The 20,524-nt window shown below is 27.8% G+C and overlaps 3 protein-coding genes across 7 annotated transcripts; 2 read left to right on the top strand and 1 right to left on the bottom strand.

The window, feature by feature from the left end:
• Positions 1-44: 44 nt before the first annotated feature.
• LOC107067902 (cytochrome P450 4C1) lies at positions 45-3,795 on the top strand. Its single transcript, XM_089175560.1, has 10 exons — positions 45-338; positions 1,495-1,604; positions 1,674-1,764; positions 1,857-2,051; positions 2,149-2,218; positions 2,328-2,460; positions 2,546-2,612; positions 2,675-2,787; positions 2,866-3,103; positions 3,177-3,795. Exons 1-10 carry the CDS (start codon positions 167-169, stop codon positions 3,515-3,517), a joined length of 1,530 nt encoding a protein of 509 aa, XP_089031686.1. The 5' UTR covers positions 45-166; the 3' UTR covers positions 3,518-3,795.
• Positions 3,796-4,956: 1,161 nt separating this feature from the next.
• LOC107068005 (uncharacterized) lies at positions 4,957-16,567 on the top strand. 5 transcript variants are annotated; one of them, XR_016177634.1, is made up of 14 exons: positions 4,957-5,402; positions 5,484-5,677; positions 6,111-6,425; positions 6,772-6,868; positions 6,948-7,035; positions 7,135-7,428; positions 7,518-7,709; positions 7,798-7,983; positions 8,098-8,234; positions 8,359-8,697; positions 8,790-10,620; positions 10,720-11,463; positions 11,807-11,944; positions 13,363-13,466. XR_016177634.1 is itself a non-coding variant. In XM_089175543.1 (13 exons), the coding sequence occupies exons 1-13, from the start codon at positions 5,142-5,144 to the stop codon at positions 13,563-13,565; spliced, it is 4,881 nt and encodes a 1,626-aa protein (XP_089031669.1). In that variant the 5' UTR covers positions 4,957-5,141; the 3' UTR covers positions 13,566-16,567. The 5 variants fall into 5 exon arrangements, 4 of the variants coding, with proteins under 4 accessions (XP_089031669.1, XP_089031671.1, XP_089031670.1 ...); XM_089175543.1 differs by lacking the exon at positions 11,807-11,944 and having other exon boundaries at positions 13,363-16,567; XM_089175545.1 differs by lacking the exon at positions 11,807-11,944 and having other exon boundaries at positions 10,720-11,494.
• l(3)73Ah (polycomb group ring finger 3-like lethal (3) 73Ah) lies at positions 16,211-19,258 on the bottom strand. The gene is made up of 5 exons (XM_015324042.2): positions 19,022-19,258; positions 18,519-18,816; positions 18,271-18,416; positions 18,035-18,178; positions 16,211-17,938 (listed from the first exon to the last, which is right to left on the bottom strand). Exons 2-5 carry the CDS (start codon positions 18,793-18,795, stop codon positions 17,813-17,815), a joined length of 693 nt encoding a protein of 230 aa, XP_015179528.1. The 5' UTR covers positions 18,796-18,816; positions 19,022-19,258; the 3' UTR covers positions 16,211-17,812.
• Between the last annotated feature and the right edge of the window lie 1,266 nt (positions 19,259-20,524).

The following is a 20,524-nucleotide window of genomic DNA, read 5'->3' as shown; positions in this document are numbered from 1 at the left end:
TCGATAGAAAAGTATAAAAAAAATCTTGACGATGCTTTATATATGTATCATTCTTGCATGATGCATTAAAAGGACAGTTCGCAAGTTGATCGTCGTTACTGCTCATTACTATTTAAATATTGTCGGTGTTAAGCTTATAATACGATATACTTGATATACGAAAATAATGAATTCTTCATTTTTAATATTAGGCTGCATAAGCCTTGTTATTTTCATTAAAATATTATTTGCGTTATACAGTGCATATATTTTTCGTAAAACGATCAATAAACTTCCAGGACCGAAAGGTAACATTTTATTTGGTAGCGGATCTTCTGCGAGGAGATTAAAAAAAGAAGGTAACGCATTTAATTATTAACATTTAATATTGGTTGCTTGATTTGTTTTGTTAAAGGAAAATAAATTCGAAATAAAAATCGATAAATGATTGGAATGCACTTGATTAGTGTCATTCCAATTTTTAATATAAAAAAACAAACTTGTACGGACGATATAAAAATCGTCATAAAAATACCTGCATGCACGTTTAAATAATATTAAAAATAAAGGAATATAATATATGATTTTATAGAAATAAAAAAAGAATATATGTATGTGAGTGCATACAAATTTATTTATTTAAAGTGTCACTAAAACTTTGATTGTGTGACCTTCGTATCCAACCACTTATCTATTTTGTGTCATCAAGAGCATGAACTTTAATTATCATAAATTGCGATGAATTAAACTTGTTGGTATTAGTAACTTGGGGGATTAGTTGTGATAATTCAACAAGGATGCTTCCGTTTTTTTTTTCGAATTTTTATTTATTTTTTTTTTTATCTCGTTCTATTCACACACATAATTTTACGAGAATGTCTCTTCTTAAATCACTTAATACCATCTTATCCATCCCCCCTGTTTTTAATTCGATTATACTAAATGAAAATATGAAAAATCAATGATTTTATTATCATGATATAATCTCATCGGAAGTTATTATCAAATGAACATAATCTTTAATAAAAATGACTTATTTCTCGTTTCTTTATGCGCATTATTTTATTGGATAATGCAACACACGTGCATTGATGACATTTCATTAACCCTGGGATCACACCAATGATAAGAAAGACAGATACCATACAATTATTTTCTTTTTCTTTCATTTCATTCATTTAATTTATTATTATTATTATTATTATTATAATCATTTTATAATATAAATACAAAAAACTTGAAAGAGAGAGAGAAATAGAAAAATGTTAAAAATTATTCTTACATATCGTTTATTATCGATCGAAATGTTTTATTTGATAACTATTTATTTTTCTAATACCGTTTCCTGTTTCCTGTTTTTGTTCTATGAATGATAGATAAGGAATTAATATTTTTCTTTTCTTATTTTTATTTTTTTTTTTTGTATTTTTCTTCTTGTGCATTTATGCATATTCTTCATTCTTCTTCTTGTTTGTAATTTTATTTTTAACTTTAAATCATTGTTTACTTTTACAGATCGACTATTGAAAGTACAAATTTGTTCGGTCAGATACAAGGATGGATTATTTCGTACTTGGTTGGGAAACGAGGCTACCGTTCATTTACATAAACCCGAACACGTTGAAGTAATTAATATATTATTATATAAATTGATAATTTTTCATTTGTTTGATTAATGAAAATTTATTGTTTAGATAATTTTACGAAGTACTACGAATATTCAGAAGGCACCACTTTATAAATATTTGGAACCGTGGTTAGGAAAAGCATTGCTAACAGCTTCAGGTAAAATGATTGTATAATTATATGAGAATTCAAAATGTTTACATGTTAAACAAATTGATTATTTTTCATAAGGTTGATTTTGTAAATTTCAGGAAACAAATGGATGAGAGACAGAAAATTGATTACTCCGGCTTTTCATTTTAATATATTAGAACAGTACGCAGTGGTGATGTCTGAGAAAGCCGACATTTTTGTGAAATGTCTTGAAAAACAATTAAAGGAAAATCCAGAAGATCCCATTGATATTTTTCCGTATGCTAATCGATGCACTTTAGATGTTATATGCGGTAAAATGTTGTTTACATTTTATTATATAATTAAATTATTATTCAGAGATCACACTATAACTCGTTAGACTTTGAATATGCATATTTTTTATTTCAGAAACAGCAATGGGAGTTAATATAAACATGCAAGAAGATACTGAAAATGAATATGGCAAGGCCGTTCATAGGTACATTGAATAATTTTATATATAGGACCACCCTATACACATAACAATGCACTTTATAGTAAATATACCGGTGATAGTTATTTATTTCTTTTCATACAAATATTTTCAGATTTACCGAACTACTGATGCATCGCATATTTCGTCCTTGGCTCGCGTGGGATTGGGTTTTCGCTTTAACAAAAGTTGGAAAAGAATATTATGCAGCAATCAACGTGATGCATACATTTACAAGAAATGTAATATAATAAAATAATATTTGGAACGATAATGTTAGGTATTTCATTGTCGTTTAATAATTATATGAAATAAAACTGTTTTGCAGGTAATAAAAAAAAGAAAATAGCGCGAGAGTTAAAAGATATAAACGAAGAGGTTCAAGCTTTTGACGAGATAGGTGAGTGTTGTTTATAATTTGTTTATATCTTAAATAAAACGAATTTTTATTCGATCGCGTAGGTAAACCAAAAAGGAAAGCATTTCTAGATCTTTTATTAGATGCTAGAGAAAAAGATGGAAATCAAATGACTGATGAGGAATTAAGGGAACAAGTGGATACAGTTATGTTTGCTGTAAGTTATACACACTTAAATACAGGATTTTTATATGGTATATGCATAGAAAATAATTGTACGTTTTGAAATGCAAAGGGACACGATACAACTGCAGCTGCTATTAGTTGGACACTTTTCTGTCTTGGTAATAATCCTGACATTCAAGAAAAGGTGCATCAAGAACTCGATGATATTTTTGGCGATTCGAATGCATCAGCTACGACAAAAGAAATTGCGCAATTGAAATATCTCGATAGAGTAACCAAAGAAGCCCTCAGGTTGTATCCCAGTGCACCTGGATTTTTACGAAAATTATCCGAAGACGTAAAGATAGGTAAGATAAGTAGTATTAATATTTATCAACACTAATTTCCACTTAAATTAAACAATATTAAATTACGTTTCAGATGATTATATCATTCCCAAAGGCTGCGTTGTTGCCTTAAGTTCTTTTGGTACTCATCGACATCCAGATATTTGGCCAGATCCAGAAAAATTTGATCCTGATAGATTTTTACTTGAAAATTCAAAGAACAGGCATCCTTATGCTTACATACCATTCAGTGCAGGACCACGAAATTGTCTTGGACAAAAATACGCTCAATTGGAAGAAAAATTTGTCCTCGCCGCTATTTTACGTAAATGGAAAGTGAAAAGTATTCTACAAGAAGGCCACATTAAATTTTACGGTGCTCTTATTTTGAGACCATCCGATGGAATTTATCTACACTTTATACCAAAGAAATAATTATCTATACAACGTTAATAGTGATTATCGAAGCATTTTAATGAATTTCCTTTATTTTTAAATTATAATTACTAGATACGTAAACAGGTACATATTTAAGAATATACTTATATTTATTAAGCGTTCATTCTTACAATTAGTATGTAGTATAATTTTAAAGCATGGATTCGTATAATTGTACATTTTACTATAATCTCATTCTCAGTCAAACATAAACATACACATGATTTTAAGGACACATGGATCGTTCTTTAATAAAATTATGAACAACTTTCTAATTTTTTATTATTTTTACGACAATCATTAAATATCTTACATTGATTAATTTCAATTTTTAAATATTTACTTTTCATATAAGATACTAAATATTATTCTAACTAATTACAAAATTAAAATTAAATTAGTATCATTATTTAGAAAATATGATGTCTGTAGGTATGCAACCCTTCAGACACACTTGAAAATGTTGCTTGCAAGCGCTATCTACCTGGACGGAATTTTGTTGCAGTCAAAACTGTTTATACACGTGTGTGTGTGACAGGTTGCCTATCTTTCGGGCAGAAAAAATTCCTTCTCAACAGATGGCGCTCGCAAGCAACATTTTCAAAGTGTGTTTGGAGGGCTGCATCCTTATAGGCGCGCATTTTTCTAATTATTAAATAAATAATTAGAAAAAAAAGTACAAAATAATATTATAATAATATTATATTATAAATATCTTATTCCTGATAACTATGCACTCGTCTTATTCTCTGGAAACTTGATTTATTAAAGGTTTCAATTCTTCTAACTTGTGTGATCTACATACATGTTTGTTTTTTTTATAGAACGTCTTATTCTAATGCATTTTATATGTCTTGTTTTGTGTATTAAACAGTTTTTATATTGAAATCACGTGAACATCTAATGCTGCAGTGTTGCTATACTATCTGATTAGTATATTACATGCCAATTGTATTATTTTATTATTTTCATCATGAATTATATACTTTTTTTAGAGGAATTATATCGTACAAAATTAAACATTATTATAAACTTAAAAAAAAAGAAAACAAATAAAAAGTAAGGATCCTGTAGGAGGGATGAGCCATTCATATTCAGCTCATGTGCCATTAGCTGAAAATTTTGGGGGACTGCTTGAATTTATAATAATTTTTTCGTGTAACCTATTCTATTTTAATATAAATTTTTAATTATCATTAAATATAGTTTATTTTTTTTCTATATTTGATGCAATTCATTATTTCATAATTATTTCAATGTTTGAATCATTCGCGCGCAAAATCGAGTTCCGGTCCCCCAGCAATGTACATGGCGCATTCCTCCTACAAGATCCCTAATAAAAAGACAACAGTGGCGGTATCACGCGTTGAAAATAAGAATTACACGGACAACCAATAGCATTATCAATACGATTTTCTATCTAGATTCTCATTTACGCATGATCAACACGCGAGAGGACGCCATATTGAGTAAAGTGTTGACTGATGCGGTGCAGGTGTTTACGCGGTAGTTAATGCAATTTGTAGAAAATTAAAAAGAACGTATCAGTTGTATTTTTAACCGGGAAATAAATCCGGTTGATATTTTATTGTGTTATTGTTCTATTAGATTAATTGTAATAATGAGCGGTAGTGACGTCAAGGAAGAACAGTGTGAAAGAGCTAAAGAAAGAAACATTGCATCAATGAACGAAGATACTCTTACAAATTCCAATTGTACGCACAATGATCCCCAATATTTTTTCAATGATGATTATTTGCGATTGGGGACTGATGTAGCAGGTAATATCAATGGGTTAGAGGAAGAGGTGGAGGTGGTGGAGGAAGAGGAAGAAAAGGAAACGATTACATCTACCAATGTAACTGATTACGTTCCTGTTATGGTACGTTTCCATGAAAATGTTCATAAATAATGATATTTTTATTTATATTTGTATGAAATATTATTCTAATAATATTTTTAGAACGTGAATGTTAACGAGAGTGAGGTTGATACTTCAGACAGCGAGACGGTGTATTCGGAGAATATGGAATCTAATATCGTAGCAACCAACTCCGTTATATCTTCTCATAATATTTCTAATAAATCTTTATCGGTTCATAGTCCTTCGAGAGGAATTAGAGAATCTTGCTCATGTGATGTTTCTAAAGCTAACAGGTAATATAATGATAATGATACGAATAGATAATAAATGATTTAGTATACATTAATAATATATACTAACTTCTTATACTATGATTTAATGCTCTGATCTGTGTGCTCAAATTAGTACAATATTTCATGCTATTTCCCATAAGATCCATCACGAATGAAAATCATGTTTCTCATATTTCAATCATAAAATGTATCACAAGTTTCATGCGTTGTTAGAGTACAAGGGGTTAATTGTTACTATATAAATTGTAAAAAAAAGGGTATACAAAATATATCTAGAAGATGAAATTTTCGTGATAATAATAGAATTGTGAAAATGCGAAACATAATGAAATTATTGGATGGTGAAAAGTACGATTAAAACTGTATCGTAGCTGCTTCGTTAGATTAGTTATAATTAATTAGTTATAATTAATTAGTTATAATTAATTTTTAGAGAATTGCAAGAAATCGATGGGCAACTAACTGCACTTATCGAACAAGGGAAATTGAGTACATCTGATATAGATGATAGATCTTTGAGTCCTACTTCAGATCTTACCTTAGATTCGCATAATATTTTTCAATGTCTCGAGATAGTTCAAATTTTATTGGGTGACTGGAGCGAAGCTCGTCAAAAAAAGTTACATGATATTGCAACGGAATTTACCGGGGGACAATTAATTCCTAATAAAAGTGATACTACTGACTCTTTGGCTTACGCGCATACATCAAATGACTTAGTAGAACAATTTGCGATTAAAAGAGTCAGGTATGTATATAAAAATAGTTAGTCGGTTTATAATTTTGAATCTTTTTATTTGTTGCTTTTTACGGATTTGATTCACGGGTATTCTACAAATACCTTCTCATACCTATCTAAAGAGATTATATTTTGTTACCACCTCTCTGAAATCCACAGCATACAATTTTTCTGTTCTTTTTTTGTTTTCTTTTCAAACGAATCTTCTATCCATTTTACTAACCGTGCCCATGTTGTTTGGCTTTAATGATCTACTACAATCTTGATGGAAACTAGTAGGCTAGGCTATGAATTAGATTATAATTTAATCCTACAGTATATACGTTAATAGAAATATTTGTATTTTTATTTATAGGAGTCACGATAAAGATGTATCTATAGAAGATAATATTGATGAAGAAGAAAATGATTGTGCGTGTCAAGAATGTATAATACCTTTAAAAACTTCATTAGTAAGTATTAACATATTTCGATGATGTTAGACATATAAAATGTAACTATGCAATTCTAACATGAAAAATCAATTTTCAGAGTGAAAATGATCATATTGGTGTTGCAAGTATTGAATCATCAATGGATAATGTGAATTTTTTACCCATCATCTCTAATGGATTGATGAGTAAGTCAATTGATCTTCATTATTATTTGTCAAATATTTTTCTAAGGATAAAATATAGTTTCACATCTAATTTGATTCTTTTTTTTTTTTTTATTACAGAACATTTTATTAACTTTAGTTCTACTAATAATACTATTACTGAAGTTCAATTAAAGAGATTATTGGATGAGATCAAAGGTACGATTGATCTTAAAGAAGATAAAGATACTGTTTCAAAGAACGTAGAGGAAAATATAATAGATACGCAGACATCTGTACCACAACCTTGTCAATGCGTCTATTTACATGCAAAAGAAATAGCTGACAGGAAGAAAGAAACAATAGAAGAACCTCCTTGTCCTTGTATTTTAAATTCAAGAAGAAAATGGGATACTTGCCCGTGTTTGACAAAAAGTTACTATTTATTTTTTGATCTCAGTAATTCATACGTTTGTTTGTTTGTTTTTTTTAATCGTTATATTAATGATTTATATTTTTATTAGTTTTAGAGGAGCATGCGGTTAATAATACTAACGCTCATCCTAAGGAAATATCCAATCCAGTTGCAGTTAATTGTAATCAAGAGTTAACTAAACCTGTCATAAAAACAGGATCAACACAATCGACGCAAACACAAACAAGGCATTCCACAACACAAACATCTAATTCAAATCATAATCGCATAACATTTCCAAGTAGGTAGAAATTGATATTTTATAATATTTATTAAAGATATTTATTATCGATCGAAGATTCATAAGAATATATTTTGTATTACGACAGGTACCACTACTACCACTACCACTACAACTACTACAACAACCCATCCATATACTCACAGATCTGCTTCGGATATAACAAAAAGTACAGCGTCTTCGCACAAACTTCATAATCACAACAATCATAATTCACATGCTTGCCATAAACAAACAAATGTCGAGCAGATCAAAAGGGTATCATGTAACGACTGTTAGTACTAATCAATAATTTCTTCCTAATAATATCTCTTCTTTTTTTTCTCTCTCTCTCTCTCTCTCTCTCTCTCTTCGTTGTAATAATTATTGATATTATTTATAAATACAGTAAGTTCGGGAGATGGTGATTGTTCTGATTCTGCAAGTAGTCAAGAAGATTCTTCTTCGACTAGTAGCTCAGCGCAAAGAGGAGATTCTAGTAGACATTGTGATTGTTGTTATTGCGAAGTTTTTGGTCACGGAGTTGTAAGTTTAAATCTTTTATGATTTTATACGTTTAATATAATCGATCTCTAATATTATAGATAATCTAACAAATTAGTTCTATTTGAAAATTATTTAAATAATACATTTGTTTCTTTTTTAATAGCCTTCTGTAGCACCAGTTAGTAGAAATTATAACGAAATGAGGGAACGACTAAGACAAATATTAACAAAGAAAAAAGCTAAAAAATGTAAAGCTACTTACAATACTCCAAAAAGTATTGGGGATGTAGCATTGCCACTTTCCAACGTCAATCAAGAAAATAAACCAATTATTAACAATTTGACATTGAGATCAAATACTTCGGTTCCAAGAACGTGTCCTAAAGATTTGAGGGATCAAAGAAATTTAGAAGAATTGTTGGACTTTATTGAAGGTAATCAAAATGGGAAAAAGGATAATAACAAGAAAGCTGAGAAAAAGGCTAGGCAGAAGCAACGTAAGGTTGGTAATTCAAAATTAAATGAGCAAATTTTGTATTAGAAAATAAATAAATTTATTTGTATTTGATGTTTTTTTTTTTTAATATTTATTAGTTGCAAGAGAAAATCAAGAAGGAAAGGCAAGAAATAGAAAAGCAGAGATTAATTGAATTGCAAAAGAAAGCACCAGAAGTAACAATCACAGTTGTTGATTCGGAAAAACCTGAGAGTCAAAGATTTTTACCGCAGTGTAAACTTCCCGAAGTATCAATTTTGCCTACTGATAATCCAGGCACTTTACCAAATGGAAAACATTTAACAAATAAGAAAAAGGATAAGCAAGAAATGTGCAATATTAATATGACTAATTGCATTAATACCAAAATAAAGATGGCACCTACCGTAATTGCAAATTTAAAAATGAAAAGTATGATGAATATAGGTAATAAATTAGAACAAATCAATTCTAATCATCATCACCATCATAATCATCATCAACAACAACAGCAGCAACAACAGCAGCAACAACAACAACAACAACAACAACAACATCATCATCATCATCAAACAAATAAGATGGATATAAAAAATGACAAAATTGAATTTAGTAATAAAGCTTTTAAAGGAATAACAAATGTTAATGCAACAAATACAAAAGACAATGCCAATAGTCTAGCTGATAAATTAGCAGCAATGGATTTAGGAGACAAACAATTGACTAAGAAAGAAAGGAAAAAATTACGAAGACAAATTAGAAAGCAAGAATTAGCTAAAGTGAATGCAACGGTTGAGTCAGAACCTGTTAAAAATAAACCACAAATAGTTACGATTAAAAGAATAATGGAATCGAATAGTGCAGAACCGACAGTAACGATAACGTTAAAAGGACAAACTCCTGCAGAAGATAAAGTTTTATTTACTTTAGTGAATGGACAAACGAAGGAAGCACCTTTGCATAAATCTGACCAAGAACAAAATGTATGTAATAATAGTAATAATAATAGTAATAATAATAGTAATAATAATAATAGTAATAATAAAAAGAAAAAGAATAAAGGATCTAATAATACAGAAACGATACAAAGTAACAAATTTCAACAAACAAGTACAAAACAACAACAACAACAACAGCAAGTTAAAGTGTGTGACGCAAAGCATACAAAGTATCAAAGTAACAACGAAAAGATAAAAGGTATTAAACAAAACGATGAAAGAAAAACGCAACAGCAAAACGTTAACGAAGTTAAAAGTATGAAATCTAAGAAAGATAAAAAGAATTCTGAAACCAAAGAAAATGTCATGCAACAGCAACAGAATGTATCGAGTAGAAGTAAAAATTTACAACAAAATACTCAATCTAAGAAAGCAAATAAATCTAATAATGTATTGCAAACGGATATGTATAAATCTAACATTACTTTAGAACCAGTTACAAAGACAAAGAATCAACAAGACAAATCTAACGACGGGAATAGTAATAAAAATAAGAAACTTGTAAATATAACTAATACAAACAAACCAGTAAAGAATGATCAACAGAAGGTTCCAATTAAAGGAAATAATAATAATAATAATAATAATAATAGCAGTAATATGATCAAACAAGGATCATTCTCAACGATACCTTCTACATCGGATGATATTATAAATATGACACTGAGTTCGCAGTTTCGAGACGTTAGTTTAAATTCAAAAATCAATATAGAAAATCTGAAATTACCACCGGGTATTACGATAACAAAAGTTGACGGTCCCATTAAACCATTTCCATTAAAATCAACAACTTTGCCTAAGCCAGTTAGTCCACCAAAGCAAACAACTATCATAGCTGCTCCGATGAGTGGAGTTCAGTCTAGTTATGCCAGTCCTCAAGCTGGTGGCAATGTCATTGTAGTAGACACTGGAAAACTTAAACAAGATCTTCTTCCAAAACCAAATGAAATAGGTAAGTTTTGTTTCATTGTAAAATTAGTATTATACAGAATGATGAATTTGTTATGATCAGTGATCACATAAATTAAAACAATATGTTTTTATTTAATAGAATTATCAAGAGATATTCGTCAAAATCAAACAATAACGAGAAAGAAGAAGAAAAAGAAAAATAAGAACTCTACGAACGTGAGCAATTTGATGCAGAATGCAATTAAGAATACAGAGTGTACTACTAACATCGAGAATATGGAAGATTCAGCAAGAATCCTTCACAATCCCAATACAAACATGGTGACGATAAGGAATCCTGCATTTGGTCCGATGAAAGTCCCACCAACACAACAAGCAGCTATAATCAAAGTTTCTGAAAATGGTATGGTAACTATAAGAAGTCCAGCACTTCAACAAGCAATCAATGCGGGTTTGGCAACACCTTCCAAACCAGATTACATAGTGAAAGGTGATGTACCATCAAATGCCGCGACGTTGGACGCAATTAATGTAAATGTAAAACGTAATCCAAATGAAATGATACCAAGTACTCTTGCCGAATTGCGATCAAGATTAACGCCAGATTGTCCTAGTTTGGCTGGTCTTGCAAACATTCAAATAAGCAAAGTGGCCAAAGGTCAACCAATTCCAGAGAATGGAATTAATCTGAAAGGTACTAGCGTAACGTTAACTAAGGTGAGAACGGATACAAATGTTGAAGATGTTCATCAAACCAAAGCAGCTGCAGTAAGAGATGCTATCAACGCTTCTATAACAGCTTCCTCGACTAGCGGCAAGGGAAAGAAAAAGAAAAAGCGTGGAAACTGTACGAGGCAGTGCGGAGATGACTGGAACCTCGTTGGTGAGAAACAACAATAATCAGACTTTAACATGTAAATTTGCTTCTTTCATTTTTTGGTTCCTTTTATTCGCTTTTTTCCGGGATGCTATTTCGCGCCCGGTTTTGATACTAGAAAACAACAGAAAAGAAATAAACCAACAAATTAAATAGAAAAAGAAAAAAGAAAAAAGAAATAAACGCAGAGAAATGTTATTTAAGAAAAAAGAAAAAAAAAAAGAAAAAAAGAACAAAAAACAAAAAAAGAAAAGAAAAAAAGGCGAAGCTATCGATTCTCGTCTCCGGACGTTGGTTCACAGAATTAGAGCACTAAACGACGGTTTTTTCTTTCGTTTCGTTTCGTCAGGAGGGGGCAGTGTACCGCGTTAGGATGACGGTCTCGGCTAGGTCGAAAGATTTTTCAGATACCGGATTACCTCGAGATGTCCTCAAATTGGCCTCCACAAATATCTTGGGGATTGTTCGGAAGACACTCCGGCCGATAGTGAGCACTATCTTTTCTTTATTTTCTTTTCGCATTTTATTGTGCGACTCTTTCAAATTCCCATCTTATTTGTTTGTTTTTTTTTAAACACTTTTTTTTTTCTTCTAAGCTGGGTTCCTCCTACATTCGAATGCAATGCATAGCTTGAAATAAATCAATTTTAAATGCTCTTCTCTCAAAGTAGGATAGCTAGTAGCTCTTAAAGTTTCTTTCTTTTTTTTTTTTTTTTTCTTTTTTTTTTCTTTTCGAGGAAAATGTATATTTTAATATATAATATAAATATCTGTATTTTTATATGTTTTGCATATATCTATATTATATATTATTTTACGTTTGCTTTTTAAGCCAAGCGTGTGACCAAAACCACCGTTATAATTTTGTTGTGCGCGTGTATTATTATTATTATTATTATTATTATTATTATTATTATTATTATTGTAATTATTATTATTGTTATTATAATTATTATTACTATTATTATTATAATTATAATTATTATTATTACTATTATTATTATTATTATTATTACTATTATTACTATGATATGTATCATGTGCGTACCGAAAGCATGACATCAATATAGAATCGTAGATTAGAGTGACAGTGCAGGAGTGAGCACACAGCGAATGAGAAAAGAGAAAGGAAAAGATAATGATAGAAGAAAAGTCATGCTATATATATATATAATATAATATTATATTAATTATATATTAATATATATATTATAATATATTTATATATTATATATTAATATTAATATAATAATATATATACATATATATATATATATATATATATATATATATAAATATATATATATATGTATATATATTTAAACTCCGTCCATTATTATGGCACAAATCTTCCACTGAATTAAGCATCTCCTTGTGATATTTTTATAGCTCAGTAAATAATATTAGAAAGTATATAAAACATATAGAAAAAAAAAAGAAAAAAAAATATAATATATATATATATATATATAGGCATATATAAATATGAATATAAAAATATAAATAGCTTTATATTTATATATACATATAAATATATTTATTATTATATTATATTTACATATATATATATATATATATATATTCTTTAGATTATTTTTTCTTTTTTTTTTTTTTCTTTAAAATTAATTTTTTTCAATGTCGCTCTCTCTTTTTCATAATTTATCGAAACCGGACGTTTATCGGATACTTGTTGTTTAGATATTGGAATGAGGATAATAAATGAAATAATATATAAATGTAATTTGTGGAATTTATATTAAAAGATATATAAAAGATATATAAGATAATCCAAAAATCCAATCAGCAAGTGTTACGATAAATGAAATAAAGGATAATATTTGATGTCAAGTTATTATTCAGTTATTGGACATTCGACGTCTAGTATTCAGAGCGTATTTTTTGCAGAGAGCGTATTCACACCTAAAGATATAGACCTTGAGGATGGGGAGATGGATGATGCTGAACGTGAATTAGAAGCATTCAAGAGGTTCTGTCTTCAATCTGTACCACCCCCACGAAAGGAGAAGGTCAATCTCAACCTAAAGGACATCGTTCTTAAGAAGAAATCCTCATCCTCAGCGACAGCTGCTGTTATTGCTGCTAATTGATATGTTCGTTAGTTTTTAGTATTACGAAAAATCTAAAGGAAGGAAAGAAGCATGATTTATATAATTATACATATAATGTATGAAAAAAAAAAATACTGCCAGAACAAAAAAAAGAAAAATAATTGACACGTTTGAAAATGCGTGCGAATAATACGTGTATGTTGTAAAAAAAAAAAAAAAGAAAAGCGTTGTTTATATGATAAATAATATATAATGCGATTGAACAACGTTAATAATTAAATGATAATTAGAGGACATCGTCATCTTTGCCGTCATTGTCTCAGTCATTATAACTATCATCATTATCATTATTGTTAAAATCATCATCTTATTGACGCTAAGTTAAACTTTGTATTTTCAAACAAGATACATGAATGTAATGATATTTATATTTAAGACGGTTTCAAGAATACGGATAGACGATTTAGATGAAGAAGTAGAACAAATAGTTAATTAGATATATAGTTATATAGATAGATAGATAGTTAGTTAGTTAGTTAGTTAGTTAGTTAGTTAGTTACTTAGTTAGTTAGGCAAGTAGATAGATAGATAATTAGAAATGAGTGAGAGAGAAAGAGAGAGCGAACGAGTGAAATAAACAAAAAATGAACACAAAAAAAAGTGCGAATGAGAGGAAAGAGATATGTTGTTGATATATATAAAAAAAAAAAAAATCGAAAGAAGAAGAAGAAGAGTAATATAAAATAATTTAGCTAATGATTTGATTCGAGTGGTAAAAGCGACGATTATTTGTATAACAATGTGACATGAAAAGTGTACATTGTATGTATGTATGTATGTATGTTTGCTTGCAGTATGTAATTTACGTATGTGGTTACTAATTGCATATGTATGTTATTATTAACATGTGTATGTACGCGTGTGTGTATGTATATATATATATTATATATAGATATATAATTTAAGTATAATAATAGTAGAAATGAATTTTTCTGCCAAGACTGTCACGTACCTAAAGTGATTCTAACACTAATGAACGGTATATCGTAATAATATCAACACTTAAATGAAATATACGTTCTTGCCATATCGCGAAAATTAATGGACGATTAAATCGCTGTTAATAATCGGATGTTTTTGTCAAATGTATGACAAAATTAAAGCAAGTTCGAAAATTTAAACACACACACATGCAAGGTGAACAATCCTGTGTTTCATGGGACGGTTGCGCGCGTGAGAATTGATTCACTGCGTTAATGTGTGAACACGCGATGAGGAAAAACACACACATATATATATATATATATAGATATATATATATACGTATTCCTTTTTTCAATAAAAGAAACAAATTCGAATTTTTACTTAAATAAAAAAGACTAACCCGTCTTTCTATGTATGTATATATTTATATACCACATACCAATTTGTTTATATATTCAATATTATTACTATTATGTTTACTATTATTATTATTATTAAATTTTTAATTAATTTTTAAGAATTACATCATAATAGATTATAAGTTAATAATTAATAAGGAAAGTTAATTATTATTAAAAATAATAAAAAAAAAAAAAACAAACAAACAAAGAAATATTAAGAATTACGATATTTAATTATATATTTGTTTCTTTTATTTGCGAAATGATTAAAGATTTATGTTACGTTTTCATTATTTTAATGTCTTGTCAAAGTTAATATTTTGTTCATTTCTTTTTCTACTTCGAGAAGATAATTAGAGTAATTCTAATTCTCTGAAATATTGTTTTTTATTAATAAAACTAATTGTAAGACGAGATCCTTAAATTTCACGAATGATTAACACGATTAAATTTAATAGGTTTTACGCAAATTGACAGCGAGTTCATTTCATATTTAATATTATATCCTTATGCTAATTTAAACAGCAGCATATACATTTTATTTATATAATTTAAAATATTCATTAAATAATATAAATGCAACTGTATGTGTTTTTAAAAATCTTCATTTCTTTACAAGAAAATTATTAATATTTCCTAAGATGGGAATAAAAAATCCCAGGGGTTGTAGTAAATTATTATTTTTAGCCACCCCTTACGCTCAACCCCTTATTACGTCATCATGACGCCATTCCGCGGGAAATTTAAATAAAATAAAATTTATTTTATTTTTCTCGGCACATATTTTCCCAGTCGGTAAGATGAAATAATAGTTTTTACCACTAGATGGCGACATATATTTTACCTGTCGATAATAAAATACAGATTTCGCAATATATATTTGTATTACATGATTAAAAATTAATGCAAAACGTAAATCATTTTTTATATGATAAAAATAAATGTATCTTAACAGTATTGTAATATTTACTTCTACCTCAAACAAAATTATTGTTTATAATAATATTTGTTATATAATATCTTTCATTACCAGGTACAAAATTTGATAAAAGATTTTGTACAAGAATAGAATTTCTCAATGTAATGTATTTGCCATTTGTTTTTTTTTTAATTTGTAATAACTAACAAGGAGACGGTGCAAATGGCTGGATATTAGCACAAAGTTTACAAAGCACAATGAATCTATTTATGAACTATTACAAATGTGCCAAATTTGAAAAAAATCTGATGGGCGACTATCGCACCATCTCCTTGTTAGATTCTTGTGCATGATATGATTTTTCAAAAATTAGAAACAGATTTCAATTTTTTTCCCCTTTATTCTACCAACAACGGATGTTGAAAATATATCAGCGATCATTGGTACAGTACTGTACAAAACATATTTATTTAATAATTTATAGATATACACACACAGTGTACAATATACAAGCCCCTAACGCTTTTAAGCGCAGCTGCTGCTACTTTGCAAAATACACTTCTCAACATTCTAATATTTGTATATACAATCACACGTTTTTAGTATTTTTTCTTTTTTTTTTTTTAAATCTTTTCTTCCATTTCATCAAAATGATTTGATCTACTATTAGATATAAGTCGTTCTTAACACGATATTTCACTCGAGATAAAGATTTTTTTTTTTTTTTTGAAAATATTTCATTCTACAATAAGATTATCAGTGTGAGTTTTTATTTTGATATCGAGAGAAATATGTGTTTTAATTCGACAATATTTGCATTGCATAAAGCATAATAGAAAGTTAAGAGGATCTAAAACGCATATTAGATCCTAATTTGTATACTTTTGTTTGCTTCATACAAAGCTGCATCTATGCGCGCAATGTATATAGAATTTTGTCAAAAATATTTTATTTACAGTCAGAATATTTTATCTGTAGTATTGAATTGGATCTATGTAAAAATTATAATCAAATGAAACTCTATTAATTACATGTATAGAAAGATTAATGACAGTCATCATAAGATATAAGATAGTATTTGTAAGATTGAGAAAAAAGACTGTCTGACAATGATATTAATGTAATTACAAATAAAATTTTCAAATTATGATTTTGATGCGTGAAAATGGTAGGCTCGGGTAATAATTATAATAGGACGATAACTATACAAAACAAACAAAAAAAAAATAAAATTAAAGAAAAAGAAGCTTACACTTAATAATTTAACTAAATAAATAATCGCAGTAGAAAGAGAATATAAACACAAATGACGAATGATTAAGATTAAATTACAAACAACCTCAGTCAATAAGAAAATATAAAATCACATTATGCTAATGAAATGTTTCAATTAATGCCGCTTTTTGTATAACCCTAAATTCTAATTAAATGTAACGCAATAATGTCGTTGATTAATTGATCAATAACAAACAGCAGGTAAAATACATTATATCAATAATAATATAATTTTGTGGAGTTATTGATTTTCAAAGTTGTAAAAAAATTAAACAACTTATTTTATAGGTTCAAATAATATTTGCAATAATTGTTATTGCGTTACATTTAACAATAATGTAGGGTTATATAATTTGTAATATAAATACGCTTCCTCGAAACATTGGTATTTTCAATAATGTTGAAATTATAAACGTAAAAACTAATTCGAAATACATCTAATAGAAAAATTCAATATAAGGTATACTATTGACAAATGCAATTGGTATTCATTGAATAGAGATCTTAAAGCGATAAAGAATTGTACCATTATCGTTGAGCATCAACAGAGTTTAACTATAAATAAGATTGTCTGCAAAGAACACAATCCATAAATATTGCAATGAATGATGCATCAACGAATTGATAAAACAATATATATATATTTATATATATATACTTGATTCATAACGAATTTTTCGTAACTTTTCTATATAAAAAACATACTTTTAAATATCTATTCGTGGTCGATATTGTAATCTTAAGGGTGGGTCCCGGAACCTCCATCTTGTCACATATACAAACTTTAAAGTATGATCCTTACCTAATAACTCATCATTGCACAAAATATCAATCTGCAAAGAAAAAAGAAAAGAATAAATTAATACATGATTAATGAAATTATAATGCAAGGGGTTAATTTATTAAATATGTACGAAATGTATACATACGTCTCTGTATTTCTCCATACCACTAAGAACCTTTTTGGCAATGAATTTTTTAAGATGTGTAATTGTAGCCTGTGCAGAACATCTGATGAATCTTCGTTTTAGTGTCTTCAGACTTGCATTTATACATTCCAGACATACGTTTACCTTTATATATATATAAATAATATTATATAAATATTATAATAGTGTATAATTATTATACTTTTTTTTAAATAATAATATCAATAATGACATACCTGTTCGTCAGCTCTGTGATAATCAGATTCTGCATGGGCATCTGCAGTTGCTTTTTCTTCTTCTACTTCAGCAGCATTTGGTAAAATATCCTTTGGACAAGGTAAACCTCTTGCTCTATAAAATTCTCTTTCTCTTTTGATTTCATCTATAGATATAAATATTACAATAAGTATATTAATTCATGCATTTATGATTTTTGATAATTAAGTTAGTTCATGCCATTTGTAAATTTGGTACTTTTACTTACTTTCTTGGAGATCTGGAACTAATTTGTAAACAATATCTTGCATAGTTCTGTCAAAACTTATGTATTGTAATGGATGTGACTGATGAATAACTATTTGACATGTTGGACATGTATGTTTTTCTTCCAAGTGTTTGACCAAACAACTCTTGCAAAATGTGTGTAAACATTCGGTAACTGTAGTAGCATCTATTAAATAACCACGACATATTTTGCAAGTAATATGACTGTTCAAAGTTTTTAATTTTATTCTTCTTTCCATGGCACTAATAATCACCATTTACTAAATCAGTATTGTCACCTGTAGATAATGATAATGAATAATATGTAATTATTATAAATACTTTGTACTATGTTCAAATGATTTTATTATATGATCGACAATGTCAATAAAAATATATTCAATACGATTCTTAAATGTAATTACATGATAATAATAATTTTAAGTAATAGTACTGGATGTATTGAATAATTAATTTAAAAAAAATGGACTTGCATTTACTTACATTACTTAGTAATATCTAATAAGTTAACCTCAATTTGTAACTTATGAAGGACACTGATTTCGTTTTCTTATTATTAAAACTCGTTTATATTAAATCTCATCACTGATTGCATTATGTTTTTGTTAAAAGAAAATTATACTTTATAGGTTAAAACTAAAAATTCCAATGAAAATCGGATGAAAAACAACTTAGTATGAATGTGGCAGATGACAACAAAACGAATAGACACAGGCGCCACTCGTGAGTTTGCGCATACGATTTTTCTCAGTAACCACGCGGTTACTGCATACGACAAAAGTAACTAAAAAAGTAATCAAAATAACATTATTTAAATTATTCAATATTTAAGATTTGATTAATTACAGAGATTTTATAAAGCATAAATTGAAATACTTATTAATATAATAATAAAATATTTAAATATACTGTAAAATTTAATATGAATAATAAATGTATTAATACTCAAAAAATAAAATAAAAAACTTTTTTGTATTACGTTGTAGTTTATCAGTTTGAATACTGCCATGTTTAATATGGCTGGCGCCAAACGTTAATATGCAAAGTGTGTCGCGTACGGTGTTCCTTGTAAATCAATGCAGTTGTCTTCAAGAATAGATAATTGTTTCATTCTTTTTTTAAATAATAATTAATTATTACGGTAATATTGCATTAATACTATAATTAAATAACTAAATATAAGCCAAGAAAGAAATAAAAATAATAAAATGATTTGCAACCTTGACTATGAATTTTTAAAAGAATTTCTTTCACGAATTCAATTAATTTTCAATTTTTATTTTATAGTAATTTATTGAACGTTCATTTTATGAAATATTTCAGTTTTGTATTATGTTATTTAATCTAATGAGTTATAAAATTCTTTTATAGTAAATAGTATATTAATTTTTTTAGGATCATCTGAAAGTAAAATTAAAAAGCTGATGAAGAGCCATCTGGTGCTTGTTATGCAGAAGTAGTAAGTGATTATCTTCACAATGGTAATTTTTATTTGTTTTTCTTTTTATTTTTTTAATTTATTATTTTATTTTTAAAAAGATTTTATTTATATTATCATATTCACACATTATTCTTATAATTATTTATGTATTGCATCGAGATCGAAATGTGTTAGGAAATACAAATGATATAAATACAATATGAAATTTTGTTCATGTAAGTACTATCTATACTAACTGTTAATCTAAACAGTAATATAAAAATTCTTAAATTAAATTAATTTACATAAACGTACACGTCTAACTTTACAACGAAGGAATCCATAATTCAAATATTTCTAATTAAAAATATTAAAGAACAATGAAAATTTCGATTTTAATGAGAATTCATTGAACTGTTCTTTTGTCAAATTTCATCATCAATTTTTAACATTCTGGACAAATTAATATATAATATATTTCATATAAATTTCTACTAAAATAAATAATTAATACAATACTGAATAAGAAATAATTTTATGGACAGAGACACATACACATATTCAAT

This window comes from Polistes dominula, unplaced genomic scaffold (genome assembly GCF_049000335.1).
Source record: "Polistes dominula isolate Pdom_NZ unplaced genomic scaffold, Pdom_raw_medaka contig_17, whole genome shotgun sequence".
Taxonomy (NCBI): Eukaryota; Metazoa; Arthropoda; class Insecta; order Hymenoptera; family Vespidae; genus Polistes; species Polistes dominula.
This window is presented reverse-complemented; position numbering and strand designations above follow the sequence as displayed.